General features: G+C 38.3%; 5 protein-coding genes across 8 annotated transcripts in view; all 5 read right to left on the bottom strand.

Moving 5' to 3' along the window:
* grik1b (glutamate receptor, ionotropic, kainate 1b) overlaps positions 1 to 6,977 on the bottom strand; it is a 41,961-nt gene extending 34,984 nt beyond the window's left edge. For both annotated transcript variants that reach the window (XM_077207002.1, XM_077207004.1), the window contains exons 1-2: positions 6,629 to 6,977; positions 6,448 to 6,539 (exon numbers count right to left, since the gene is read on the bottom strand). In XM_077207002.1, the coding sequence (XP_077063117.1) occupies positions 6,448 to 6,539; positions 6,629 to 6,663 (127 nt within the window). In that variant the 5' untranslated portion in view covers positions 6,664 to 6,977. The remainder of the gene's footprint in view (positions 1 to 6,447; positions 6,540 to 6,628) is intronic.
* A 3,009-nt stretch (positions 6,978 to 9,986) lies between these two features.
* Positions 9,987 to 27,287, bottom strand: cldn8.3 (claudin 8.3). 3 transcript variants are annotated; one of them, XM_077207071.1, is made up of 2 exons: positions 27,209 to 27,287; positions 9,987 to 12,552 (listed from the first exon to the last, which is right to left on the bottom strand). In XM_077207071.1, exon 2 carries the CDS (start codon positions 12,507 to 12,509, stop codon positions 11,484 to 11,486), a length of 1,026 nt encoding a protein of 341 aa, XP_077063186.1. In that variant the 5' UTR covers positions 12,510 to 12,552; positions 27,209 to 27,287; the 3' UTR covers positions 9,987 to 11,483. The 3 variants fall into 3 exon arrangements, 2 of the variants coding, with proteins under 2 accessions (XP_077063186.1, XP_077063185.1); XM_077207070.1 differs by lacking the exon at positions 27,209 to 27,287 and adding an exon at positions 13,504 to 14,069; XR_013195720.1 differs by lacking the exon at positions 9,987 to 12,552 and adding an exon at positions 25,347 to 25,485 and having other exon boundaries at positions 27,209 to 27,278.
* Positions 15,413 to 17,635, bottom strand: cldn8.1 (claudin 8.1). The gene has a single exon (XM_077207079.1). It carries the CDS (start codon positions 17,096 to 17,098, stop codon positions 16,235 to 16,237), a length of 864 nt encoding a protein of 287 aa, XP_077063194.1. The 5' UTR covers positions 17,099 to 17,635; the 3' UTR covers positions 15,413 to 16,234.
* cldn8.2 (claudin 8.2) lies at positions 19,638 to 20,984 on the bottom strand. The gene has a single exon (XM_077207077.1). It carries the CDS (start codon positions 20,910 to 20,912, stop codon positions 20,025 to 20,027), a length of 888 nt encoding a protein of 295 aa, XP_077063192.1. The 5' UTR covers positions 20,913 to 20,984; the 3' UTR covers positions 19,638 to 20,024.
* Positions 23,336 to 24,571, bottom strand: LOC143715352 (claudin-4-like). The gene has a single exon (XM_077207086.1). It carries the CDS (start codon positions 24,358 to 24,360, stop codon positions 23,695 to 23,697), a length of 666 nt encoding a protein of 221 aa, XP_077063201.1. The 5' UTR covers positions 24,361 to 24,571; the 3' UTR covers positions 23,336 to 23,694.
* Positions 27,288 to 27,320: the final 33 nt, after the last annotated feature.

Raw genomic sequence — 27,320 nt, 5'->3', positions numbered from 1 at the left:
AATCTTATATGCAGTGTTGAGGAAACTTATTTTTAAAAAGTATGCGATATTACAATATTGTGTTATGGAAAGTAATGTGATGCGTTACTTTTTCTCACCTGGGCTGGGTTGCTTGAATTTTTATTTTAATATTTTAATTAAGAATTTAAAATGTTATAATATATTTTATAACTTTTAACTTTCACTTCCAGTAAGACAAGTCTTTTCTTTCTCAAACTCTCTTGTTCATGTGCAATACTCACTTATTTACAAATACAAGATGGAGGTCCTCCTAAGAATATTATTCAAAACCATATTCTGACATTTGCGTATAGGGCAAATGTCACCTCAAAAGCAGCAGAGCATTATGGAAACGATTTACAGAAGTGATGAAAATGTAAGGCTGAGCAGTCAAGCAAGAAACACTGAACATGCCAGAATCCTCTAACATCCTCACCTTCATGTGACTTCCAGAGGAGATGTAGCTGCACAAATGAGGATAGCTTTTCATTAGAGCAGCGTTCCACTGTGCTGACCTGCTTTGGTAGAAATGATGTTCGGATTACAGGGGTTTCTATTGAATTTTGCTGTTCTCAGATTCAGAGAGCGGATGCATCTGAACCGGAATATAGTTTCTATCATTCAAAACACACTGTAAAAAAAAATCTGTTAAATTTACGGGGAAAAACTGGCAGCATGTGGTTACCAGAGTTTTCCTGTTAAAAATACGATAGCAACATTTTAGGTTTTACAGACTTTTAACCGTATATAATTTTACAGCAATAAACCGTATTTCATTATCTGATATAATGTTAATTTACTGATCTTTTGAAGTATTAATATCTGTTTTGTTCCATTGTAATACACTGATAGCCAACAATCACAGCAGAAATGAGAGTCAAATGATCAATGAAAGCTCATCATAAGCAGCTCTTCCACATGAAAGTCAATACTAATATATAGAAGCTGCACAGTGTCATTCACACAAACATTAAACACCATCATGGTAACATGCTGAAATGTAAAAAAATGCAATAAGAATTAATTTAACAACATTAAATATAACATAAAACCCTAATGTACATAATTGATTAGAAAAAAAAGAAAATTACGAAGAAAGTTATTTAAAATAAAAATACATTAAATGTGAAGTTTCATGCAGGGAATTGTGGGAATTTCAATTTACATTTTTTCACTGTAAATTATACAATGACTTGTTCTTTTTCACTGTAAATTTAACAGTATTTTACAGTAAAATTACATTAAATGTACCATTATATATATCGCAGTTATTTACCGTACATAGTAAGGAAACTTTCTGTTAACCAATTTACACTTTTGCACTGTAGCATTATTACAGTCTTTTACCGTTAAAATCACGATCATTTTTTAACCTTCAGAAATATACACTAATACCTAAATGGGTTGGACCTTCAAGCAGAGAGAAATGATATTATTGGCTGACCTGTTATATAATCATCCAATCACCGACCAATTAAACACGCATCTTAGAATCTGGGAACAAACTGGGCACAGTTTCAGAAACACTTGATGAACCTTAAACACATCATCATTCATCATGCATGAAGTTCATTCAGATTTCAACCGGCTTCTATATCTCATTGGCAGACATGTCTTCAGCTCTGACATCATCGCAGGGGGGTTGGGTAATGAGATGCTAATCAAATGAAGGCATCAATCAAAAGCCTGACTTTGACAAATTGCACAATTCGCCGTGAAGTGGAATAAATCGGAATTAATTGATTTCAGGCTCGGTGTTTGTAATGTTTGCGAGTCACAGGGACGACCTTGGTGTGTCTTTGAGACTGTTGACGCTAAATAAAGTTGTATTTCACTTATGGACTGAAACTCCATCAAAACATAAAACAAATGCACAAATTCTACTTAAAGCTGCATTTTATGAATCATAAATTGTATATAAAATAATACAAATGCATCTTCAAATAAATTAACAGGGCAATATGGGGCAAAAATTCCACCAATATTAACAAAAATGCTTAAAAAAAAACAACAAGATAATGGGGAAAGATAAAGTCTCCGTATAAGTTCTCCGCCCAAGTATCAGCAATATCACACGAGCAAAAGTGCTGTGTTCCCGAATATCAGCATGTTTGGAAATGTGATATTGATTTTATACAACAATTAAATAAACAATAAGTGAATAGGCTATTAGGTGACTTACATTTTAGACACAATATTGTCAGTTTTTCCTCTATTTTGCCAACGAAAATAGTTCCAAAAAGTAAAGCCATTGCGCGTCTCCGAGCAACACAGTTTCAGTTTCGTTACTGAATGAATCCGTGTTATTGAACGAATAGTTCTAATGAGTGACTCGCGACTCAATCAGTCACTTCTGCTTTATCCCTGAATGAATCATCCGTTCTGAATGAATCGTTTGGCTGAATGATTCAATGATTAATTCGTTAAGGCAGTGATTTGCCGCCACCTAGTGGCGGGTTTAGAATAATTTCATTTTAGCTGAGGGACTGAATGATGAAGATTGAAAGCTGTTCTTGTTTTCAGTTGTGAATGTAACAACAGTTGTGGTTAAAGAGATTAAAGAGTTTAGAGCAATTAAGATTTTTTATGTTTTTGAAAAAAGTCTCTTAGGCTGCATTAATAAACAGTGATGTTGTGAAATATTACAATATAAAAGAATTGTTTTTTATTTAAAATGTAATTTATTTCCTACTATAAATCAGCATATTATACTGATTTCTGAAGGATCATGTGACACTGAAGAATGGAGGAACGATGCTGCAAATTCAGCTTTGATCACAGGAATAAATTACTATATTTTACATTATTCACGTAGAAAAAAATCCAATATTTCACAGTATTACTGTTTTTACTGTATTTTCAATCAAATAAATGCAGCCTTGGTGAGCATAAGAGACTTATTTTCAAACATTAAAAAAAAAAAACATCTTAATTCTTCCAAACGTTTGACCAGTAGTGTAGGCTTTAACTTTTGAATCAAACGGCAGAATCAAAATTGTGATTTCTGGTGAAAGCCAACTTGATCTTGCTGAAATCTGTGTCACATAATCCTGAGACTGTGTCAGTGTGTTGCTGTGAGAGTAGTAGACGCGAGTGTTCAGTCTCAGAGGCGGACTTCACTGTGATGTGAGCCAACAGCTAAAGAAGCGAAGGACAAAGATGCAGTTGTTCCCTCCATTCATTCAACATCCCACTATCCCACATGACTGCATCACAGTGTGTGTGTGTGTGTGTGTGTGTGTGTGTGTGTGTGTGTGTGTGTGTGTGTGTGTGTGTGTGTGTGTGTGTGTGTGTGTGTGTGTGTGTGTGTGTGTGTGTGTGTGTGTGTGTGTGTGTGTGTGTGTGTGTGAGAGAGAGAGACTGAGATGTCTCTGTTCTGGGTACCTGATCTCTAGAACTGGCCAATAAGATGCTTTAAGCTTGCTCTGATTAAAAATACAGAGTAAACAGAGAAATTAAAATCTTATTTTTGATTGTTTTGAATGGAATAACAGCATCTAATTCATCTGATCATAAACATCACAGTGATGCTTTCCAAAATACACTGAATATCACAAAATGTTCTGACAAAAACACGGTCATATTTCAAATAAAAATAAAAGAAAAGAAATAAGTACCTATTTTGCATAGAGGGAATAGACCCTTATTTATATATATATATATATATATATATATATATATATATACTTTGCTAGATTTTAAAACTGTTTCTAGTCTGTTTAAATAAAATGTTAAACATTCTAAGTAATAAAATCCAACTTTTCACATCCTCTTTTGTAAAGTCCCTTTGGAGAAAAGCATTTGCTAAATGCACAAGTGTAAATGTGAATGTAAATAAATGTAGCCAGCATCTCCTAATGAAACGGTCAGTAATATGTCTCTGCTGCTCAGGCTCGCAGGGCTCTGGCAGGGTCCGTCTGAGGGTCTCTGAGCAGAAAGCAGATTAGCCCGGCTTCTTTATCATGCTTAACAGCGACGCTTTCTCAGTATTACCCAGCGACTGTGTTTCTAACCCAAAAGCTGAGAGGACTAATTGAAACACTAACCATATGGAGAAGATTAAAGGTTTGCAGAGAAAAAAGATTAGATTCGACCTCAGACCAGGAGAAATTATAACAGCGGATTAAACGCATAAAGAACATTATTAAAGGCTGAACAGAAACATATTCAGCAACCTCTGGTATACCAATCCATAAATCCCAATAGTTATTTAACTAGTTAACAACCACATGTTGTGTACAACATCACACAATCTTTACGACTCTGAGGTCAAACGTCCTGTTGAGTTTTGCCCCAAACCAGATGACACACACCTGTCTGTAGCTTTCTCGTAATCCTGAAGACCTCGGCCCATCACACACTTTACCCTTAAATAGGGGATTATTTGAGGGGACATCCATTAGTAGTGGTGCCCGAATCCATAGTGGACGTTATCTAGTGCACTCATCCAGTCCAACAAACAATGTACAATGGCTAATACCCATAATGAACTGTAAGGGTCGTGCCAAAATAATTTCAATTAATTTTACTTGATTATTAAATTGTTTAATTAAGGTTTGTGCATGCCAGTTCAAGATAAATCTTTTCATTACTGGAGCTGCCAGTTCGCTTAATTTCAAATGATCATTAAACTGCAGGCACAAATCCATCAGTGTCTCAATTCACTCACTCGTTTTCATTCACTCCCTCAAGTGGACTGTATTAGTGAAGTAATGTAGGGAATAGTGAATGAGGGGATATGAGGCGGTTTCGAACACAGGTCGTGATTTGCTTGTTCAGGTGTGTTTCTTTAGGGTTGGAGCTAAACTCAGGAAAGTGGACCTCGAGGACCAGAGTTCAGTTTTACATTCATTATGCATTACCAAACTTACAACATTCATACACTGGACTGCATAAAAACAACAACAGATCACAAGAAACTGTTAGGTAGTAGATTAACCTGCATTTTAGCATATCTGTCCAGATCCCCATCCTCTCACTCTCTCTCTCTCTCTCTCTCTCTCTCTCTCTCTCTCTCTCTCTCTCTCTCTCTCTCTCTCTCTCTCTCATAAAACAATAGGATTAGATGGAATGAACTGGAAAGTCCAATGAAAATACTGCAGCTGGAAGCATCACCTCATACATGCACAATTCAAAGAGGTACACAAATTAATGACTCAGGTTGAGAACTTATGGATAATATTCTGTCATCAAGATAGTTCAAATTGTGCTTCTGGAAAATTATAAAAAAATAAAAATAAATTGCATGTGTGATCACAAGACTTAAGATATTCTGATTGGGCTGCATTAGATTCCAATAGATGGATTTAGTTTTACTATCAAAAAAACAACAACAACTACAACAAAAAAATGTGTCAATGACATTCTACCTTAGCCTGGTTAAAACCAGACCCTTCTCAGTCATAACTGAGTTAGGGTCTGGGGAAGGTTCATTCATAGCTCACTTCCAAAGGGGCGTCACCAACGGATCATCGTGATCTTGTAAAGCCCGCCTCAATGTTTGTGATTCGTGCCCCCGATTTGGAAACAGACGTCGCTCAAATGCCTCTGGATTGTTGGATAGACCTAAAACCAATCAGATCGATCGTCATCTTGTAAAGCCCGCCTCAACGTTTGTGATTGGTGCCTCGATTTGGAGAGATTGGAAATGAGCTTGAATGAGCTTGAATGGGCTCTTCGCCAGACTAACTTGCAGAGCAAATCTAAATTTGCCGGAAGTTCGTCTGGGTTTTTCCAGGCTAATTCTACCTGATTGCATGTTATGCAATTACCATTATTGACATTTATCACCTCAGGATTGTTAAAAATAATTTTCTAATAAGAAAAATCATATGCAATCATATATGATGACCAAAAGTTAAGTTGCATCGGTCAGAGGTCACCCTACCGCTGGAACTAGACTCGCACGACTGTTACCGGAAGCCAGTGATTACAGTTTAATTACTGTTATAAATATGTAAAAATTATAATAATTTTCTTACAAAAACGCATTGCTTGACTTCAGAAGGCCTTTATTAACCCCCTGGAGCCGAATGGATTACTTTTATGATGGATGGATGAGCTTTTATGGGCTTCAAAAATACTATTCACTCCCATTATATAGTTTGGAAGAGATTGTGTTTGGCTGAAAGTCATATAAACCTAGGATGGCTTGAGGGTGAGTAAATCATGGGATCATTTTATTGTTTGGGTGAAACCCTTTAAGTGTTAAAAAAATACTTTCATGGGGATAAATAAGGGACCACTTTTATGGCATAGAAGCATGAGGCACACGAATTAAAACCTAACGTAGTTCTAATGCAATGACATTCAGAATGTTTTAACTCACTTAAGTGTCCAGAGTTTTGGAGACACTGAAATGGCCAAAATTAATCAAACAACATCATAGTCCAGAAATATGAATTCCACATCACATAGCTGTTATTAATGAATGGCTTTGATACTCACCGATTCTCAAGACCTGCTGCGCGCTGAGACTGACCTCTGCCATCAGACACAGCAGGATGAAGCTCACACCTGACCCCTTCAGCACGGGACACCTGCAGGAGACACAGTCAACATACATATCCTTCTTCTTTCTGTATCCATACAGGAATGATTTCCATCCGAGCAGCATCTTTCCACTCACTCGTACTGGTGGGAATCACCCATCCTCACATCCATAGGTGCTAACTGGGCATCACTTTCCAGAATAAGTCATCCCTTCCCGCGGTGCTTTCAGGACATAGTGCTGTTTCTGACAGGGACCGCGCGACTCCCAGTCCGTGCGAGCGAGCTCAATTGAGGGCACTGGCGACTCTCTGATCCGCAAACATGGATCCGTTGTGAAGATTAACTTCAAATCTGGCAGCAGTCGACCTCGACAACGTCTTTGCTCTTTGGTACACCGAGGAAATGATTAAATCTTGTGCCGGCGCTCTGATGGAAACGCACATCTGCCAGCAGATTAAATAACCGTTTATCTGTCACTTGCTGTCTGTGATTTCGCCAAAGGGGAAGACACCTTATTCAACAGCAGTTAACCCACTTTTAATAATATATATATATTTTCAAATCACTCGCATTATATAAAAAATAAACTAAAACGACCAGGTCAGAAGTGATAAGCAGCTGCAAGTTTGTGTGTAAACTAGTGGTGGAGATTTGATTAATTCCAATGATTCAAATCTTAAACTCAGTTGAAAAAAAAAGATTCGATCGGATTGATCAGTAGTTGATTTCGGAATAGCCTACTAGCCTACTCTTACTATTTCTGCTAAATAAAAATATGGCACTGCAATTTCGGAAAAGTATGGAGCCCCGACATGGTGAAGAAGAAAAAATGAGATGGGAGAAAAAATTATTTGGCAACGCTTTTTCGTTCTCTTGCAAATGTTTTGCGTTTCCCCGAGAAACTTTGCGTTCATTCGTAAAATGTTTGCATTCCCTGCCCTGAAAAAAATTGCATTCACTCGCAAAGAAAATGTTTTTTTGCAAGCGAACACAAAGTTTCTCAGGGGAACGCAAACATTTTGCAAGCGAACGCAAACATTTTGCAAGCGAATACAAAGTTTCTCAGAGGAACGCAAACTTTGCAAGCGAATACAAAGTTTCTCAGGGGAATGCAAACATTTTGCAAGCAAATGCAAAATGTCTCAGGGGAACGCAAAACATTTACGAGAGAATGCAGTAGCATTGACATTATTGTTCCTCCTATCTCATTTTTTCAGTTGTCATCAGTAGTGCGCTATTATTCCGAATTCAGCGTCTTTTGTGTGTCATGGGTGAGTCATTGAATCTTCACTCGATTCTTTTGAACGAGTCGCTCGCAATAGTCTGGCCCTGTCCCAAATGGAACGCTTCACATACACTTTCGGTCTTGTGGACTTACAAATGCTGCATGTGTTCATCAGACCATCAGTCAGCTCAGCAGTAGACTTCTTCCCGACAGTCAATGTGGGAAAGTGCACAATCATGAAAGTGAAGACTCGTACATTAATTCGGATACGTTTTAACCATAGCATGCGTTTCCGCAACATTATTTTTAATCAAAATGCAGCCTACGTGCCATCTAGAGAATTAAGGAATAGCCTGAGTATGGTAAAAAAAAATCCACAAATGTTAAAAGTAATTACAAGATTAAGATATGTAAAAAGTGTTAACGTCCTCGTAGAACTCATAATTAGCTACAACTGGTCATTTTCTGAGAGCGTCCACATAACCACCATCTCTCCGCTTCAATATGGCATTGATAGTGTTGCAATAGAAGTGCATATAATTCTGAGTCCAACGACGCTAAAAGCTCCAAATAGAACGTCATGTGGTCATCTCGAAATTACAGTTATTACGATATGGCGTGTACGCAGCATAAGCTAGTGCTGCAGTTATGTATGATGCGTTCACGCCATTACTGTAGCGATTCTGAACTGTAAAAAGGCTTCCCGTGCTTGTAGAATTTGTAATTACAATGTGTAAACTCCTGATTTTCTGAATGCTACGCTGTACCACCTGACCACTGCAAATGTAAGGTGTGTTCAACTTGAAGCATCACTCTGCAGAACGATCGCTGTATGATATCATAAAACCGCTAGAGCGATTCGAAAGCATACAGAGTTTATTTACGGTAATTACAACATGCCATGAACACAGCAGTAGTTTGTCACTTTAAAGGTGCTGTATGTAATATTTACAGCTAGTGGTTGAAATAGGTACTGCAGTCCAAATTCAAAATATTTGAATTTGGATTCCTTCACCCTCTTCAGACTCAATGCTCCGAGGGTTGCCAGATTGAGAACACACAACAGGAACCAGCGCTATTAACAATGGAAGTCGACAAACCTTAAACTGTAATTTGAGTTGATTTATCCACATTTCAATATGCCTCTGTTGATTGAGCTTTTAAGATGGATATTGAGTTTTTTTAATTTGTGTAGAATCTGCAATCTCTTCCCAGTTCGTTTACTGGATTCCATAGTTGCAATACGTTGTGTTTTCCGCCAACTGGCAATCCGGGATGTTGAAATACTATTGGTATATGTACAGTGGGCGGGATCACACAGACCAAAACAAAAACAGACATTCTGACACCGGGCACATATTTCAACGCAGAATAACTGGCTGTAGATTTGTTTTTCAGAGAAACAAGTATGTGAACTCAGCATGTTTCCTGAATATCTGCAATCATAATCGTATTTTTATGCTATACTACAGTAAAAACAAAAAAACAAAAAAAACATGGACCCTTTAAATGCTCGATCTCTTTAAAGCAGGATGGATTCTGGATTGGCTGTCAATGTTTTTCTTGTTCATCAGCTGGAAAAAAAAAACGTTTTGAAAGTGATTCCTCCGCTCTGGATCTGGTTTAAGAGGTGTTTGCTACCCATATCCTTTAGGTCTTTGTGACAGTGGGTTTATACGGCATTAGAGGGATTACAGAGACAGGATCTGGATCACAGATCATTTAGAGTGGGAGAATAGCCTACAGTTCAGCCCCGGTAATCAGAGCCAGATAAAGCATGACGCTGGTTAATGCATTTACAGGATGATTTACTCTAGAGGTGTTTACTTTGACAACACACTCGACTATAAATTGTAATACATTTTTGTTGTCATTGTTTGTGCATTTCTTTATAGCGTAACAAGAGAAGAATCTCTGTAAGCTGTTTTGCAATACAATTTACAATTATCAAAATGACGAAAAATAAATAAATAGATGAAATCCCCAAAAAGCTACACTTTTAAATGGTAAGGGTGATAACTATAGTAAATGCTCAGTAAGCCCATCTACTGGTTTATCATGATAATGACGATGGAAGGCCGGGGCAAGTTATCACACTTTGAAAGTCAATAACAGCCTATTACAGGGTTGCAATGAAAGGTGAACAAACTCAAAAAAGTAAATGTCAAACCATTACACTCAAGACTATATGTGACAACTAGCCAATTTCATATATTTAATACATATTCTCTCACAAAGTAACAAGTGAGAAAAACAGCAGACTCTTGCATATAATAATTTGCAAATGTATAAGTGGCAATACAGTACAGTATGACATTAGTCCCCTGCTGAAAAGAGAGAACCATGGGATATTCGCATGAATATCTCTTCAAATATTGTCATATTCTCAGCTCCAGGACAAACTCACAGCTGTTTATTTAGAGAATAACACACCTCTTCTTAACTGCCAGCAAATATCATCCCACAGGGCTAAAACCGGTTTGATGTGCTGTATGCTGATTCAGTGTTTGCTGTCCACACGCCTCAATGAGAAATAAAGGTTGTTTATGAGGGCTGGATTCATAACAAACAATCACAGCTTTGAGTTCACAACTTTATGTGCATCCATTGACAGTTTTACCTGGAGTTCTCCATCCGTTAACTTTCACATTCAAGGCCAGATGCTCATCTGGTGCGGGACACTCTGTTTCCTATACCTGCATTTCTGACATTTGATCTCATGGGACAAAGACTCTGGAGCTGCAGGAAAATGACACCATGACAGTCTTAAACCCTTCAGTAGCTTCTGTTCTCAGCTGTGATGTCAAATCCATTTCACATTTTTAAAAGCCCTTCGGGGGGAAAAAAGACACTGGCAAATGATAGTTCACCCAAAAAAGTTTATTTCTTTTGTTGAACACAGGAAAAGATAGTTGAAATAATGTTGGTAACCAGACAGTTTCTGGCCCCCATTGAATTTTTTTGTTTCTCCATATGAAAGTCAGTAGGGACCAGCAACTGTTCTCACAATCTTGAAAAACCTGGATATGAGAGAGTTTTAAAAGTGTGATTTTTAGACCTGGAATTATAGTCATCTTTAGACCTGGAATTAATAAAATCTGTAATTTTTTTAAACTATAATTTTGTCTAGTTATGTCAAGCTCTAAAATATTTTATTGGGTAGAAATTGCTGAGAATTTGATATTTGTGAAAAAAAAAAAAAAAAAAAAACGTGATCATGAACAACTAAAAAAGTAATGTAACATTAACTTAAAAGAGGTAAACCCAGAATAATATGGAGTTATTAAAATGTATGGAATTATGGAATTTTGAATTTTTATCTAACCTAATTATAATTATTTTATTTTTTAGAACATTGCAGTATTTATGATTTATCAGTGCAAAATACCTTTCCCTTCCTCTCACAGCGACATCTCTTTCTCTTCTCTGATGACATGTTTACTGGCATGTGGGCGGAGCAACCTGTCAAACCCACGAGATCCACCAATAGCAAACCACAATCATCCAATCAATTCTCCATAGGCAAAATCAAGTCCCGCCCTACATTTGTTCTTGTTTGAGAAGCCGCTTCACTAGGATAAACGTCACAATAGTCAAGAAAAGACAATCGCAACCTTAGTTTCATGCTGACTTTGCCACTTCAAATCTTTATCGTTCCAGCAGAAGAACATTCTGAAATTGAATCTACTGGAATGATGGAGTTTTAAAATGATTAGTGTTTAAAAAGAAATGTTGAAATAGGTCTGCATAAAAAAATTAAAAAACCTTAGATACGCAGTCCAAAGCTACTGTCTGAGCTGTTGGACTGCACCCTGGAGTAGTTGTACCCTATGAAGAGCGGGTTCTGCTGCACGGGGTGAAATGTGGATCCGGAAGTGAAGGACGCGTAGGGATCGCTGCCGTTACTTCCTTGCTGAGGGGGGTACTGTGTGTTTCTGGATACATACTGGCTTTGCATCACATTTGGGCCATGATAGTTCAGGTTCTGAGGGGGCATGATGATGCGACTGTACACTAAAGACCCAGTGGTCACCGGTTGCACACTGTAGGGTGAATGTTGACCACTAGAAGGCGTAATGGCGTAGCTGAACGCAGAAGGCTGCAGAATGGAGAGGCTGTTGTTCTGGGGTAAAGCCTGTTGTCTTATAGAGTTAAAGGGCTGGAAGTGGTTTAAAGCGGGTTTATTAACTTGTTGGTGTAAATAAAATGATGAGCCTGATTTTGGACCCACACGACGACAGAGAAATATAACTCCGGACGCCATAAGAAAAGCACTAGTTACCCAGCCGATATACAGCGCCTCTCCTAGTTCCCTGCGCTGCGCGTCGAGCAGTAGAGGGTTGTAGAAGTCTCTAATAATAGTGTGAGCCGTCCAAGAGACCGGGATGATAACGCAAACGGACGCTAAAATCTGCATCGCCCCCGAGGCAATCGCAAACATGCTTTTGACACGCGGTTGATCCTTGAGACACGACGTGCAACGGAGGCTGAAAAGAGACACGAGCAGCCCGAGTGCAGACAGAGCCAGAGCGCTACATGTCAAGCCTCGGGACGCCTGCAGGTCGGGCGGGAGGAACAGCAGAGAGTCGTACGCTTTGCACTGCATGTGTATGTTGGCCTGCCTGAAGCACGTCATCCACAGACCCTCCCAGCGGGTCTCCATCACGATGATGTTCTCCCCAATGAACGCCGTCACTTTCCACATGGGGAGGCCCGTGACGCCCACCGTCCCGATCAGACCGATGATGCCCAGGCACAGAGCGAGGAGGTCACACTTGCCCTGAACCATCATTGACCTCCGACCTCACACGCTTTTGTCTATTTCATTCGTTTTCCTAAAAGTAGAGAAACAAATAGCATATAAGAATGATTTCTGAAGGATCACATGACACTGAAGAGTGGAATGGTATTGAGTTTTGATCAGCTTTGATCAAAGGAATAAATTAGTTACAAATAGAAAACAGATATTTAAATACACTGCCCGGCCAAAAAAAAAGAAAAAAAGTTGCTGTTTGGATTTAAACAGGCAAATGCTTAAGAGTCTATGATTGGATCATTATTGCAGTGGTTATTATGTTTCTAGCATGTTATCTGTTTGGCAACAGTTTTTCTGACCACAATTGATGGAGTGTGTAGCTTTTCATTTCTTGTAGGAAGACAAATCATGGCCATATTCCAGGGTGACAAAGTCAAGATTCATCAGGCTCAGATTGTGAAAGAATGTTTGGGAGGAGAATGAAGAATAATTTTCACACACGAATCTCTGAGTCCAGATCTTAAATTCATTGAAAGTCTTTGGGATGTGCTGGAGGAGACTTTACAGAGTGCTGGACTCTTGCATTGACAATACAAGATCTGGAACAAAAAATGATGCATCTCATGATGGAAATAGCATCAATTTCTGGTCAAGATCTTGTATATTGTCATCATGAGATATGGCCACGACGTGTCTTTCTACATGGTTGTTTAAGAAATGAAAAGCTACACACTCCATCAATAAGGGTTAGAAGAACTGCTGCCAAACTCATAGATAGACTCTTAAGCATTTCCCTGTTTAAATCCAAACAGCGACTTTCTTTTTTTGGCCGCGAAGTGTATTTCCCAATACTGTTTTTACTGTAGTTTTGACCAAATAAATGCAGCCTTGGTAAACATAAGAGATTTCTATCAAAAATGATATTGTTCTATGTCTAGCTTTTTTTGTGTTCAACAAAAGAACATGTCCTGAATGATCGTCTCCTCAAATGACAGGAAATTATCCTCAACAAATGAATGAATCCACTCACCCTGTTCTGAACAAGGATAATCCTGTTGGGCAGTGATTTAGTGTCCAAATCCAGAGGTCTCAGACTCAGTGTGTTAAACACAAAACACAGGTGTGTTAGAAAGGTAAATGTTGTTCCTAGATCAAATAGGACAGTCAGTTACCTCATAGATCCATATGGCAGTGTGCTATTATAACATCTTAATGATAACTCTTTGTTATGGGAAAGTGGCAGTGGTGTCTTCTGATTGGTTCAGGAGGATGAGGGTATGTAGAGATGCTGATGGTGTGTTTACTGTTCAGTGCTCATATTCTGTCAACATGGCCTCTCTAATGTGAACACACTCAAATGAACAATGACCTTTACTAAGACAGGGTTATATTTCATCACTAGAGGGAGCAGTTGCACCAATCTGGTTTTAAGTAGTGCTTTGGAAGCTGAAATGAGTTGTTTTTATCCACCTTATTTGGCACCAATGCAGAAGTAAGCTATTTTCTGTGAATGTGAGGGACTTCCGATTCATTAGCCGCTGGTAGAGAACGGGAAGAATAACTAAGTGCAGAAAACGCTAACACTATTTGCTCTACAAATCAGTCTGTTCATGATTACGATGAAAAATTTAAATAATATGATAAGAAATACAAGTTTGCAATATTAATCAGCATGATGGGCTGTTTTTGTACAACTAAAATAACTTGAAGCATGTGACACCGGAGTTACAAATTTCACGCTCAAACCTTAAAAAATAAGCTGGATAGTCAGTGACCATTTTGGACGAGAGGTTTGGTTGCTGCTCATTGCATTGTCTATTTTTATTATCATTTGACCAAGCAGCAGTTGTAGACCATCTTTAGTGCAACATAGGCCGTTTACTTTTGTAATAGTCTAATCAAGGTCACTTCTCCCTGGGGACGACCCACATCTTTTGCATTAGCGGCCTGAACTATAGGCCACCACAGTCCATGCAGGCTCTGCTCTCAAACCCAGTGAGCTGCCTTGCTGTATATACTGCCTTTAGAGAGTGAACTTCTAAAGAAGCATCCTAACTAAAATTGAAACTCATAAGTGAGTGATTTAGATAACACTCTACCAAGGCACTAGGCAGTAACTTTTGTCTTCACACAAATAGCACTGAAATAGTCTTCTGCATTTTGCATATTGCCAAGGTAATAATGCAATACCCTTATAATCATAAAAATACAGTGTGCATATATATTTTGTTAAATAATTTTGGGTTGCGCTTTATTTTACAGTACATGCACTTATGTGTACTTAGAAAGAAAAGAAAGTACTGGGTAATATAAGGTAAATGTGTTAAGTTAGGTTCAGGGTTAGTTATCCAGCTATTGCAATTACTATAATAATTTTACAGTTTGTTACATGGGGAACAGGTCTATAAAATGAAGTGAACCTAATTGTGACTGAACTGAGCTGTTTTATCATTACTTTTAGTATTGAATCAAACGCAACATTAATAATTAATTTGGGTATTTTTTTTTACCCCTTTCTTTTTTCAATGAGCTCATCACAGTGCATTCTGGGATTGCATTCTCTAAGATAGTTCTGATCCATTTCCTGGTTCTGTTGTAGCACTACTATACTAACACCTGCAGCTCTTGTGTAACTCGCTCTGGGTGTGTCAACACAGACGCTCAAAACAATAGCCGTCTTACGTTTCACAGCGGCTTTCTCTTTATCTGAAGCCGCAGGGCATACAGATCTTGAACGCACTGAGCTGAACTAAATCACCAAATTCTGCACCTGCTTGTAACTCAGACCCCGTGACTTTTTGAGAAAACACGTCCTCTGAACCTTAGAGAAGAACAGATTTCTTCTAAGAACTATTACTGAGCAAATACACAAAGGAAACAGAACACTACCATTTAAAATCACCTGTAAATGCGGAAAGATATGAGGAGGAAAACAAATATGTTATCCTAAAAGATATTTTGCATGTTTATTGATTGAAATCATTGATTTGTGCTTTTATATTTACAAAAATATCTGAATATTAAACACTTTTCCTAGTTTATATTTTAGACAGCTTTGAAGTAATGCCTCAAGTGACACACTTTACAACGGCCTGAGGTATGATCAATTTTTACATCAGTCATATTTCTCAAAAATGCTCCTATACTTACAAAGTAAAAACAAAAAAACAAACAAAGTAGAAATGACATTCAAATAGTCAAAAACAGCAAAGAATGATTGAGGGAAAAATAAAATGTGCAAGCAACTTTTTTTACATTTAAAACCATTTAAATGTTAAAATCGGTTACACTTTATTTTATGGTGACGTAGTTACATTGTACTTACTCAAAAAAGCACAGACTAATATTAATGAACTTGTACTGTAGAGTTACGGTTAGAGTTTGGTTTTAGGGTTAGTTACTTGTAATTATGCATCATTTATTGTTATTACTATAGTAAGTACATGTAGTAACGTGTGACTACGTCACCTTAAAATAAAGTGTTACCTTAAACCTTTGGTTTGAAGTCTGTCCTTTCTGTTTCTCATTTCCTCTTAGATATTTAAAAAGCCAAAGTAGAAACTGTATTTAAATTCTAATAAAACATTCCCAAAAATGAAACTGGCAAAAATGAAATGTATGACTGACTTTGTTAAATTTAAGTGTTACAATTTTATTCTTTTTTTTCAAAAAAGATTCTTTGTTTAGAAGTCCAACCTTTCCATCATCTCTCTCTAACACACACAAACAGACAAAAACACAAATACACAAGCCTGTAGGTTTCAGAGATAAGCCACTGCGCTGCGGGCGGACGGGTGTCGGGACGGTTGTATGAAGGACTGCTGTCTGGTCGGTTGATACGACGGCTGAATGAACGACTGCTGTCGGGACGGTTGATACGACGGCTGAATGAACGACTGCTGTCGGGACGGTTGATATGATGTCTGAATGAATGACGGTGGTCCTGACGGATGGCTGTAGTCCGACCGCGCTTGTGGGTGGAAGGCTACGGGTTGCGGCTGATAGGCCACATAAGGTGGGTTCCTGGAGTACCTGTACTTTGGGTCTGGGCCCTTGTCCAAGGGGCCGCTGCAGCAGGTGAATATACAACCACCTGCAAACAGGAATGCCGACGACACCCAACCGATGTACAACGCCTCCCCCAGTTCCCTACGCTGGGCGTCGATGAGCAAGGGGTTGTAGAAATCCTGTATAATGGCGTGTCCGGTCCATGAGATGGGAATGAGGCAGCAGAAGCAGCCCACTAGGATCATGCAACCGGAGATGATCAGAACCATACGCTTGGCACGGTCGTTGTCTTGAATGCATGCCGTGCACCTCATCCCGATGATGGAGATTAGTAAACCCAGACCGGTCAATGCCACGGAGCAGCACATGAGCCCCCGTGCGGCCTGGAGGTCCGGTGACAGCGCCAGCAGGGAGTCGTACACTTTACACTGCATCCGAATGTTGGCCTGCCGGTAGCAGTTCATCCACAAGCCCTCGTAACGGGTCTCCATCACAATTATATTCTCCCCGATGAACGCCGTCACCCGCCACATCGGCATCCCGGTGCTGGCCGCCGCCCCGATAAGCCCGATTAGGGTCACGCACATTCCCACAATCTCCAGTGCGCCGTTCGCCATCACTCCAGAAGCCTGCGTGTCACAGATAGGTAGGACAGGTTTCAACTGTGAGGATTTGCATCCTGCTGGACTGGGAGCTCACAGGTGTTCACCTGTTCCCAGTCTCCGCCCTCTTGCTCAAGGGAGGGAGGGAACGCTGAGGCTGTTTGCTATGAAATCAAATCCCCTCGTGAGTGTTTGTTTCTGGTTTTGTGTTGCTCGGGGGGGAGGAGGAGCACGTAGCCATATTGATGTTTGCTCAGCAGGCTATGTTTTCTGGCAGAGATCCTGTTGAGGAAACGCAGGGATCACTGAACCGCAAGATACAAGCTAACAATGCTGTCAATGTTTAACGCCATTGGTGTTGTGCCTCATTAAATTGCTGTCTGAAATGTTAAAAACCATCAGCTGATGGTTTAATGCTGATGTTTTGCTTTAGTGAAAGGTGAAGTGTGTCATTTTTGCAAAATTGGAGATATCAAAAGGAATTTCATTATTTTTGCAATTCCATTTGATGCTGAGTGGTGTTTAGCATGTTGCTATGTGGTTGCTAGGGTGTTCTGGGGGAACCACTGAAAACAACCACATAGCAACATGCTAAGAACCACTCAGAATACTTTAGTAGCTGCATAGCAACACCCTAGCAACCTTTGTACAGTCAAGAATTTTAGCATGTTACTATGTGGTTGCTCAGGTGTTGCTATGCAGCTGCTAAAGAGGTTCTGAGTGGTTTTTAGAATGTTACTATGTGGTTGCTCAGGTGTTGCTATGCAGCTACAAAAGGGTTTTGAGTTGCTTTTAGAATGTAACTGTGCTGTTTCTCGGGTGTTGCTATGCACCTGCTAAAGAGGTTCTGAGTGTTTTTTTTAGAAAGTTACTATGTGGTTGATCAGGTGTTGCTATGAAGCTGCTTAAGAGGTTCTGAGTATTTTTTTTTTTTTTAGAATGTTACAATTAGGGCTGGGCGATATATAAAAAAATGTGATATCTCCATATTGTCAAAAAATGTACGATATTCGATATATATCTCGATATGTTTGCATTTGCTTTTAAATAATAAAGCGGAATCTGCATTTCCTGCCTGAAGACGAAGGCAGGGGCGCAGCCGACCCCCGGGAGGTATGGGAAGGGACCATCCTGGTGGTGGTGGGGAGGATGTAGGTAATTGTTTACCTCAGCGTCTGCGAACTCAGAGATGTGTACGTACCGATCTTTTATACTGCAAGTATTAGAACATGATTGGTTAGATGTGAAGGTAATAAGTGACGTAACGATTGAGTCTTCCTGGCAGAACTTATGCTAAAGCTTTCATTTCTCGCATATGGCACACCGCAAGAGAACGAATCGACCAGCTTTATTTGTTTAGGGACGACAGGCCTACCAGATTTATCGCCAGATGAAGAGGCCGAGGCTAGTGATAATGGCTAGCGGAGTTACATGCATTGCTCATACTGCACAGTATGCTGCTTGAGGCGATGAAAGAGATTAGTGGTGCTAACACCATTTGTAGCTATTATGTTCTTGCACACCTTGCAAATGACGGTATCATTTTGTCTCTTCCTGTGTCTCTTTCCAAGCCGTTGTTGTTTGTCGTCTCCATTTTGCTAATGGGGGGGGGGAAAAGTCACATCAACTCCCGTCTCTTGCGCGGTAATACGCGACATACTGTAATATTGGATGTTCTGCATGTTCTTTGGGAAAGCATGCTTGAAATTGAAATATTCGATATTCACAATATTTTCAATTTTCAAGTCATCAAAATGATTGCGTTATTAGCCCTAGTTACAATGCAATTGCTTTGGTTTTCTGGGGCAACCACCAAGCACAAGCAACTAAGTAGTTTCTAAGGTGTTCTAAATGTGGTTTAATCAAGTTACTATGAGATTTCTAGGGTCTAAACAGCTCCATAGCAACCGCTCAGAACACTTTAGCAGTTGCATAGCAACACCCTAGCAACCTCTGTATGGTCAAGCGTTTTCAACATATCAACATACCAAAAACAATCAGAACGCCTTAGCAAGAATGTTTGTAAATCCAAATCCGTTTTAAACTTGTTGCTATGTGCAACCATCCAGGTTTTCCATGCATGTTTCTAATTCATGATATAAAAATACACAGAACACAGTACCAGCTTCATAGCAACAGCATAGCAACATTTGTATGGTCAAGCACTACTCGAGTTTCTCTTCTCTACAAGAAAAAAATTGCGTTTTTGTTCTCTACAAGACGACTGACAGTAAGTGTGACCAGGACCTTCTGGTATTAAGTTCATTTCCATAAGCAATTCAAGATTTAATGCACTTGCAGATCTTTTTTGTCACACAAAAACAAAGTCATTGTCACTCATGTCTGCTGGTAAATTTGCATTGGGGGTGTGACATTTTAAGGTTGTGGAACATTTCCTCTTACAACACAAGAGAAACAAACACTGGAAAACCACCTGAACTGGTTCGGCCAGCTTCGCCAAAACTATGCTGAAAAAAACAGCAAAATCATGCTGTCAGATCCAGGAAGGGAATGTTTTGAGACTACAGACCAGAAACTAGTACATCCACAGTTCTTTTTACACATTTATTTTTTTTAAATCTTTTTAATACACCTAAAGTTAAACCAGTGCTTTAAAAATGTACAAAGTGAAAAAAAAAGTCACAGGGTCAACTTTAAAACAGTTAAATGCTGTGTGGAAAATCCCACGTTGCCTTATTTTAAATTTAGCACATTTCATCCTATTTTTGTACAAATGTAAATTATGAACACCATTGTATAATATAGGCAAGAAGGAAATGCATTAAAAATAAAGCATCACACATACAGTCATATATAATCAACAAATAGGCTCCATAAGTCCTGTTTTCTTCTGAATGTTCGTTCCCATCTCAAGTTCTTTCTGCGCTGGAGTCTCTATGGGAGATTTTAGTGGTAAAGTGCAGCACTCACTGTGTGTGTTTTAATATCTTGGCGGGTTATAGACTGAGGGAGGAACGGAAGAATAGGCTGGTTGATAGTTATAAGTGGGTTGTCCGTAAGGGTATCCATATCCAGGCCTGTAGGAGTAGTTATACGGGGCTGACCCAGCACGATACATCACAGCCATGTCCGCTTTGTCCTGTGTCCGCGGTGCATGTCGACAGAGCAGAATCACCCCGGCGCAGAAGAGCAAAGCAGAAGTGACCCATCCGATATAAAGGGCCTCCCCAAGCTCTCTGCGCTGAGCGTCGAGCAACAAGGGGTTGTAGAAGTCTCGGATGATGACGTGAGCCGTCCACGACACGGGGATGATGGTGGTCAAGCAGCCCGCCAGGTACAAACACCCTCCACTCACCAAAACAATGTGCTTGGTCTTGGGACGGGAGTCCACCAGACGGGTACAGCGCATTCCTACGGCTGACACGATGCAGGCGAAGGCGGACAAAGCGACGGAGGCGCACATGAGACCCCTGGCAGCCTGGAGATCGGCTGGAAGGAACAGCAAAGAATCGTAGACCTTGCATTGCATACGGATGTTGGCTTGCCGGAAGCAGTTCATCCACAAGCCTTCCCAACGCGTCTCCATCACAATGATGTTCTCCTCGATGAACGCAGTCACCTTCCACATCGGGAGGCCCGTGACGGCGGCGACGCCGACCAATCCGAAAAACCCGATGACTAGCGCCACCACCTCACAGCACATGGACTCGCGTCTCTTCCTCTTCTCGATCTTGAGCTGCTCCTGGTATATTTCCTCTGCAGACTTCTCAGCAGGATAGCCCGTGTACACACTGCCTCCATAGGTTTTGTCTGCGTAGGATTTGCCCACATAGGACTTGTCCATATAAGACCCGGCCGTGTAGGACATGATGGTCGAGAAGAACCAGACACAGAAGAACACAGCTCTCCTTCACCGTGGTGTTTCTCAAATGAGATCGGAAGATCCAGATGACACGTATTTACAGCCGAGTAAAAATGTTAATGATGTTATGTGATCAGACTGGTTCTCCTGCTCCTAAAACATCTGATCATCACCTCCAAGGAAACTGGTGATACTTGAAATGTTCAAACAAATGACTTCTGACATTAGATGGCTTCTAAATATGAGCGTTCTATTCAGAACGCAAACACAAAATAGCTTGTTGGAGTGTATAAGATTTATTTAAAACTTAATTAAAATTTTATTTAAATGGTACCTTTCAAGGTAATTTTCAAGTTTTTAAAATACGTAATAATAATAATAAATAAAAATGTATAAATTTTAAAGCTTATGTTATCAAAATACAGTAAATTACTACTAAAAATACAGTAGTCAACATTTGAAGTTCATTAAAACCTTTCATCAAAGTTATGCATGAATTTTGAACAATACCCGTTCTTGTCTAAGGTTGATAAAAATTGATAAAATGTTTTAATCCACTTCAAATGTTGACTACTGTAATATAAAATGAATACAATATAAATACAAATAAATAAATAAATTTGTGAAAGACAATGACTATTTTGACATTTCATAACACGGGTATATGCAATATTATTGCTCATATAACAACAATAATAATAATTATTATTATAAATATAAACAAATCCAAAATAAAAATAATTCAATAAAATAAATAAATAATTATTATCCAGCTTGGGCAATAAAAAAATGATTGTAGGTATTGTAGGTGTAAGAAAAAAATATTAAAAATAACCATTTACAATTTCAAAATGATAGACAAAACTATATATAAAATTACTTTATACAATTAACATGCATATATACAATTTTATTGCTCTTTCATAGCTCTGCAGGATACTCGAATTGCGTTCCGAGTAATATTTCATTCACGTTTTAACTTTGTCTCATATGTTCTTCTTAAGATTCCCTAGAAAAAAGAAAAAGAAAAAAAAAAGTCAATATTTTACATCAATTAAAAGTACAGAGCAACAAAATGAATGCTGATAGCAGCTCAGATGATTTAATGTTTCATCTTTGGAAGAATTTGATGAGAAATGTTTCAGTTCATATGGAGATCTCTGACTTATTTTCTATAAAGGTTCCTAAACTAAAATTTCCCATGATTCCCCTGAGCTTCTGCTGTTTCCTTCAGCTGCTGTATCTCAGTGAGATGTCAGGTGTGTCACTTACAGGTATTATAGCACTTCCAGGTACACAACGCAAATACAAGGGACGCTAAACAAGAGATGGAGGGTGGAACCTGAGATGGCTAGTGTCACACACACACACACACACACACACACACACACACACACACACACACACACACACACACACACACACACACACACACACACACACACACACACACACACACACACACACACACCCTTCTGTAGATATCTAATCCATCATCGGTCTAGCGTCAGTGTATAGCTTACATTTAGTTTCACTTACAGTAAATAAATGCATGTGGGTGTTGCTCAATATCTAAGCATGTCAGATGCAATTCTCATGCAGACGCATGCCAGTATTTTTCAGCATGTTTTTTTTTTTCATCCTGTCTACTTTGTGTATACAGCTGGGTAGAGCGTATTTGATGAATGAAATTGTTTTTAGTTAAAAGCCCAGCATGCCAAAATCAAATAATTATGCATCAAACCTAAAGGAAAGACAATTAAAAAAAATAAGATCTATCTATTTAATATCTCAATTATTTCTCATACACAGCAAGGACTTTATCTGAAATCTTCAGCTTCTCAGATGTTTCTCCTGAGGAAAAGACTCAATCAAATCAAAAGTCAAAGATTTTAATATGAATTCAAGCATTTTTCATTCAATTATTTCACAGGAAAATGATCTGAGCTGCTCCACATTCATTTACAGCTCGAAACTGTCTACCGTGTTTGTCTTATTTGTTTCAACTTTTATTCCTCCAACAGAACTTTGAGAAACATCTGAGACGATGTTTTCAAGTTTTCTCCGAGAATCACACAACTTTGTTTAAATGATCCTTTAATATCACTTAATTTTAACTAGCACATTTAATATTACAATAAATCTGACAATATTATAATATTTAATAGTACAGTATTTACAAGTATAAATATTAGATAATAAATAATATTTATAATAAAATAATATTTGATCATAAAAAAACATTAAAATGAACTAAATTACAAGTTTTTTGTGCAATGAATGCATTTGAATGATTATCACGACAGTTAGTTAAGTCTTATTCATAATTAAACAATTCAGATATAAAAGTTTAAAAGTAGCTGCGGTAAATCAGACAATCAGTTCATTTCACTGTTTTTTTTTTTTTGCAAATAATGAATTGTAGATAATTACCATGAAAGATTGTTTAATCTCATTCACAATTGAATGATTTAATATAAAAACAGAAATAGGTAAATCATATGTTTGTGACAGATGCACAAGTTAGTTTCAGTTTTTCCTCACAAGTACAGAACTACAATAAATGAATTCAACCCAAAATGTATTAAAAACATAATGTCTGATCATATCATATTACACTTCATACTACAGACTGAATGCATTTAGTTAGTAAAGTGAGTAACATTTAATCTAATTAACCAGAATTCAACACAGAGATTCATTTCAGATCAAGACGGCAGACCAAGAAGTAATAATACTAAAAAGACACACACACACACAAGTGGACCGAATGAATCCTTTATCTCGGTCAGACGTACTGACTCTTCCAGTTAGGGTTAAAAGAGGGAGTCCGTTCCAACATGCTCATTTCCACCGGGACATACGGCCCGTCCTCCTCGTCCTTCCTCTGTCGAGGGGCGTAACGGCACAGCAGGATCACCCCTGCAACCAAGAGGACCAGGAACGTGGCGAAGCCCACGTACAGCGCCTGTCCGATCTCACGCTTTTGCGACTCCAACACCATGGGGTTATAAAAGTCTCGTATGATGGTATGAGTGGTCCAGCACACAGGAATGAGAGTGGCGAGGCCGGACGCGACGAAAAGAATCCCGCCCACCAGCAGGATCACATTCTTGCCCCGGCTGTGGTCCTGAAGGCAGTCTGTACTCCTCATCCCGCAGACGGACACCAGGACGGCGAGGACGGCGAGCGTGATGGACACACACATGAGCCCGCGGGCCGCCTGGGTGTCTCCCGGCAGGATGAGCAGAGAGTCGTAGATCTTGCACTGCATTCGGATGTCCGCCTGCTGAATGCACGCCATCCACAACCCCTCCCACTGCGCCTCCATGACGATGATGTTGGGCCCGATGAACGCCGTGACCTTCCACATGGGGAGCGCGGTCACTGCGATGGTCCCGATCAGACCGGCGGCGCCCAGCACCAAGGCCAGGATCTCCAGTTTAGCCCTCATGACTACAGCTTCGCTCCTGAGCAGAAGTGATGTGAACGCCAGCGTTTGAACAAATGTTATTCGGGTTATCTGACAGGAATGAGGTAGGAGGGGTTTGGTCAATCCTTGCTATGCGGTAACGCTGGTTTCTGTTAGCTGATGACAAACGGACTTGGTTTTGTTTTTAATGGAAGTCTGTGACAACAGCAGAAACTGCTCTACTGTACAGTACAGTAATGGCTCCATAGTGAGGGCCAACATGAGCTAAAGCAGTGGTTCTCAAACACACACACAAAATTAAGTAAATTTCACAATTAATTACCAAAACCCCCCCAAAAACCCAGCAAGACTTGAATTAAAAGACTGAAATGTTTTTTTCTTTTTTAGAGTAAAATGTACTCTTTGAAAAAAAGATTTATATATAGGGCCTCAGCACTATGTAATATGATGATGAAAACAAGATCAAAGGGTTATTTCAACCCAAAAAGATGTGTTTTTGTGAGAGAAACATCCATATTAATAACTTTATAAACTACAATCGCTGGCCTCCGGTAATGGCTCTACGCCTCTCGCGGTTCAAACAAACTCAATCTCCTCTTCTCTTATATCAAAATTCTTCAACATTTCTTTTTAAAAATTCTCCTTTTAGACTTTTAATTTGTGACCGGTGTTTTGTTTAGCTCTATCCTCTGTGTTTCCGCTCTCGTCAATGCGTCATGCGTCGGGTCAGAGGTCACTCTTCCACCGGAACTTGACTTGCGCACGGCCATCTGACCGAAGCTAGTTATTATAGTTGATAAAGTTATAAATATGAATATTTTTCTTAAACAAACAAAGGCCTTTATTAACCTCCTGAAACCGTATGGATTACTTTTATGATTGATGGATGTGTTTTTTTTTTGGGCTTCAAAATGTTACCATTCACTCCCACTATTAAGCTTGGAAGAGCTAGGGTATTTTTTAATATAACTCTTTGATTGTGTTTGTCTGAAAAAAGAAAATCATATACACCTAGGATGGCTTGAGTGTGAGTACATTATGGGATCATTTTCATTTTTGGGTGAACTATCCCTTTAAGTATTTCCCTGCCATTGATGTAATTTTCCGGCTTTCCATGTTTTCACTGTTATACGTATTACGCATCTTCTGAAAGAGTACAGAATCTCCAGATCAAAACACAGGTGAAGGAGAATAAGAAACAAGCGATAGAAGCATTGCTTATGAACATGTACAACAACGTGTGATCATCAAACATTAAACAGCATATACATCAAAACTGCCTGATGTTCCTGAATGAAATGTTGAGCACACGAAGAGGTACAGGACTGTGAAGCTTTGGGGTGTTGATGGACTCTACCTATATCTTTTGATTAATGTTTGATATTGTATGTTTAAGTATTCATACAGCAAAATATTCTGGGGGCCATAAAAGTTTTGTGAAAATGATCAAAAATGCTGGCAACTAAAAAAAATATAATAAAAATAAATACATAAAAAAACGCTGGCAGAGAAAGAGTTAAAATAAGCTAAATATCAAAATCAAGATTTTAAATTGTGCTCTCAACCATTTTATTTTAGAAAAGGTAAAAAAAAATATATATATATATATATATAAATATATATACATATTATCATTTTTTATCACCTAAAAAAGTAAAATATATTGGTAACAGATTACTTGAGGCCTTTATATACACTGCATTATAAAAGTACTTAATGCATTAATTATGCCTTTTAATACACATTATAATGCATTGAATAATCTCATGAATAATTGTCACAACATTTATACATTATAATACTCATCTACTCATTGTTACACCTTTATAGAGTTTATTTGTTAACACTTAACAACAAGGTTTTATTTGTTAACTTTAGTTGACTACATTCATTAACATGAACTGACAATGAACAATACTTCTACAGCGTTTATGAATCCTAGTTAACTGTAATTTTTACATTTACTAACATATTTTTAAATCAAAAGATGTATCTGTTAACATTAGATAATGCACTGAACAACATAAACAATGAACAATTGTATTTTTATAGACCAAGGTTAATAAGTGCTATAAAATATATTGTTTAGTTTGTTTATAGTTCATTTGAACTAATACATTAATGTAAACAAATGAGACATTTTTGTAAAGTGTATTTCATTAAAACACATGACACACAACTAATTTCAGGTAACAAGGATTCTGAACATTATGAATACCTTGATAATGTGGTATGCATAAGTTTTACCTAAATATATAAATATAATACATGTTATTGTTAATATATAATAACATTTTCTAGTTATGCCAAGTTCTAAAATATTTTATCAGGTAGATAATTGTGAGTGAAAAGTATAAAAAATATTAGATATTAATATTAAAAATATTTTAAATATTATTTTTTTTTCAAAAGAAAACCCATAATCCTTACCCAATAAATAAATAAAAAACGGGAAAAAGGAAATACGGGAAATATATTATCCCACATTATAATATTGCAGTGAACAAAAACTAACATTCATCAAGTGCACATACAAGTGAAAACTGACTTTGATGTCAGTTAAAACGGTTATTGCTAATTTTGAAAGGACAGAACAACATAATACATTTTCTAAATTGCATTGTAAGAACAATAAACTGAATCTTGCTGTTACGACGTGAACAAACCAAGTCAACGACAGTTGTTAAATTTTTGTGAATGTATTTTTTACAATGATTTGAACATAAGATCATGTTGAGCACATTTACAGGAGCTCACAGAGAGCAGAAGCTCGTCTCACCTGAGCTAAAATGTCACAAGTCTTCATGTAAAACACTGTGAATTAAAATCGACAAGAGGTTCATTGAAGAGTCAACAGAAACTTTCAAACCTGTTTGACGGGTCGGGCTGCTGTGACTTCATCTGTGACTGAGTTTCATATGTCAACTCAGACGTCAAACCTCAGAGAACAAGAGTGACATTTAACAACATATGATTATGAT

Source organism: Siphateles boraxobius, unplaced genomic scaffold (genome assembly GCF_051911475.1).
Source record: "Siphateles boraxobius isolate OS27281-9 unplaced genomic scaffold, OSU_SipBor_1 6, whole genome shotgun sequence".
In the NCBI taxonomy this organism is placed as follows: domain Eukaryota; kingdom Metazoa; phylum Chordata; class Actinopteri; order Cypriniformes; family Leuciscidae; genus Siphateles; species Siphateles boraxobius.
This window is presented reverse-complemented; position numbering and strand designations above follow the sequence as displayed.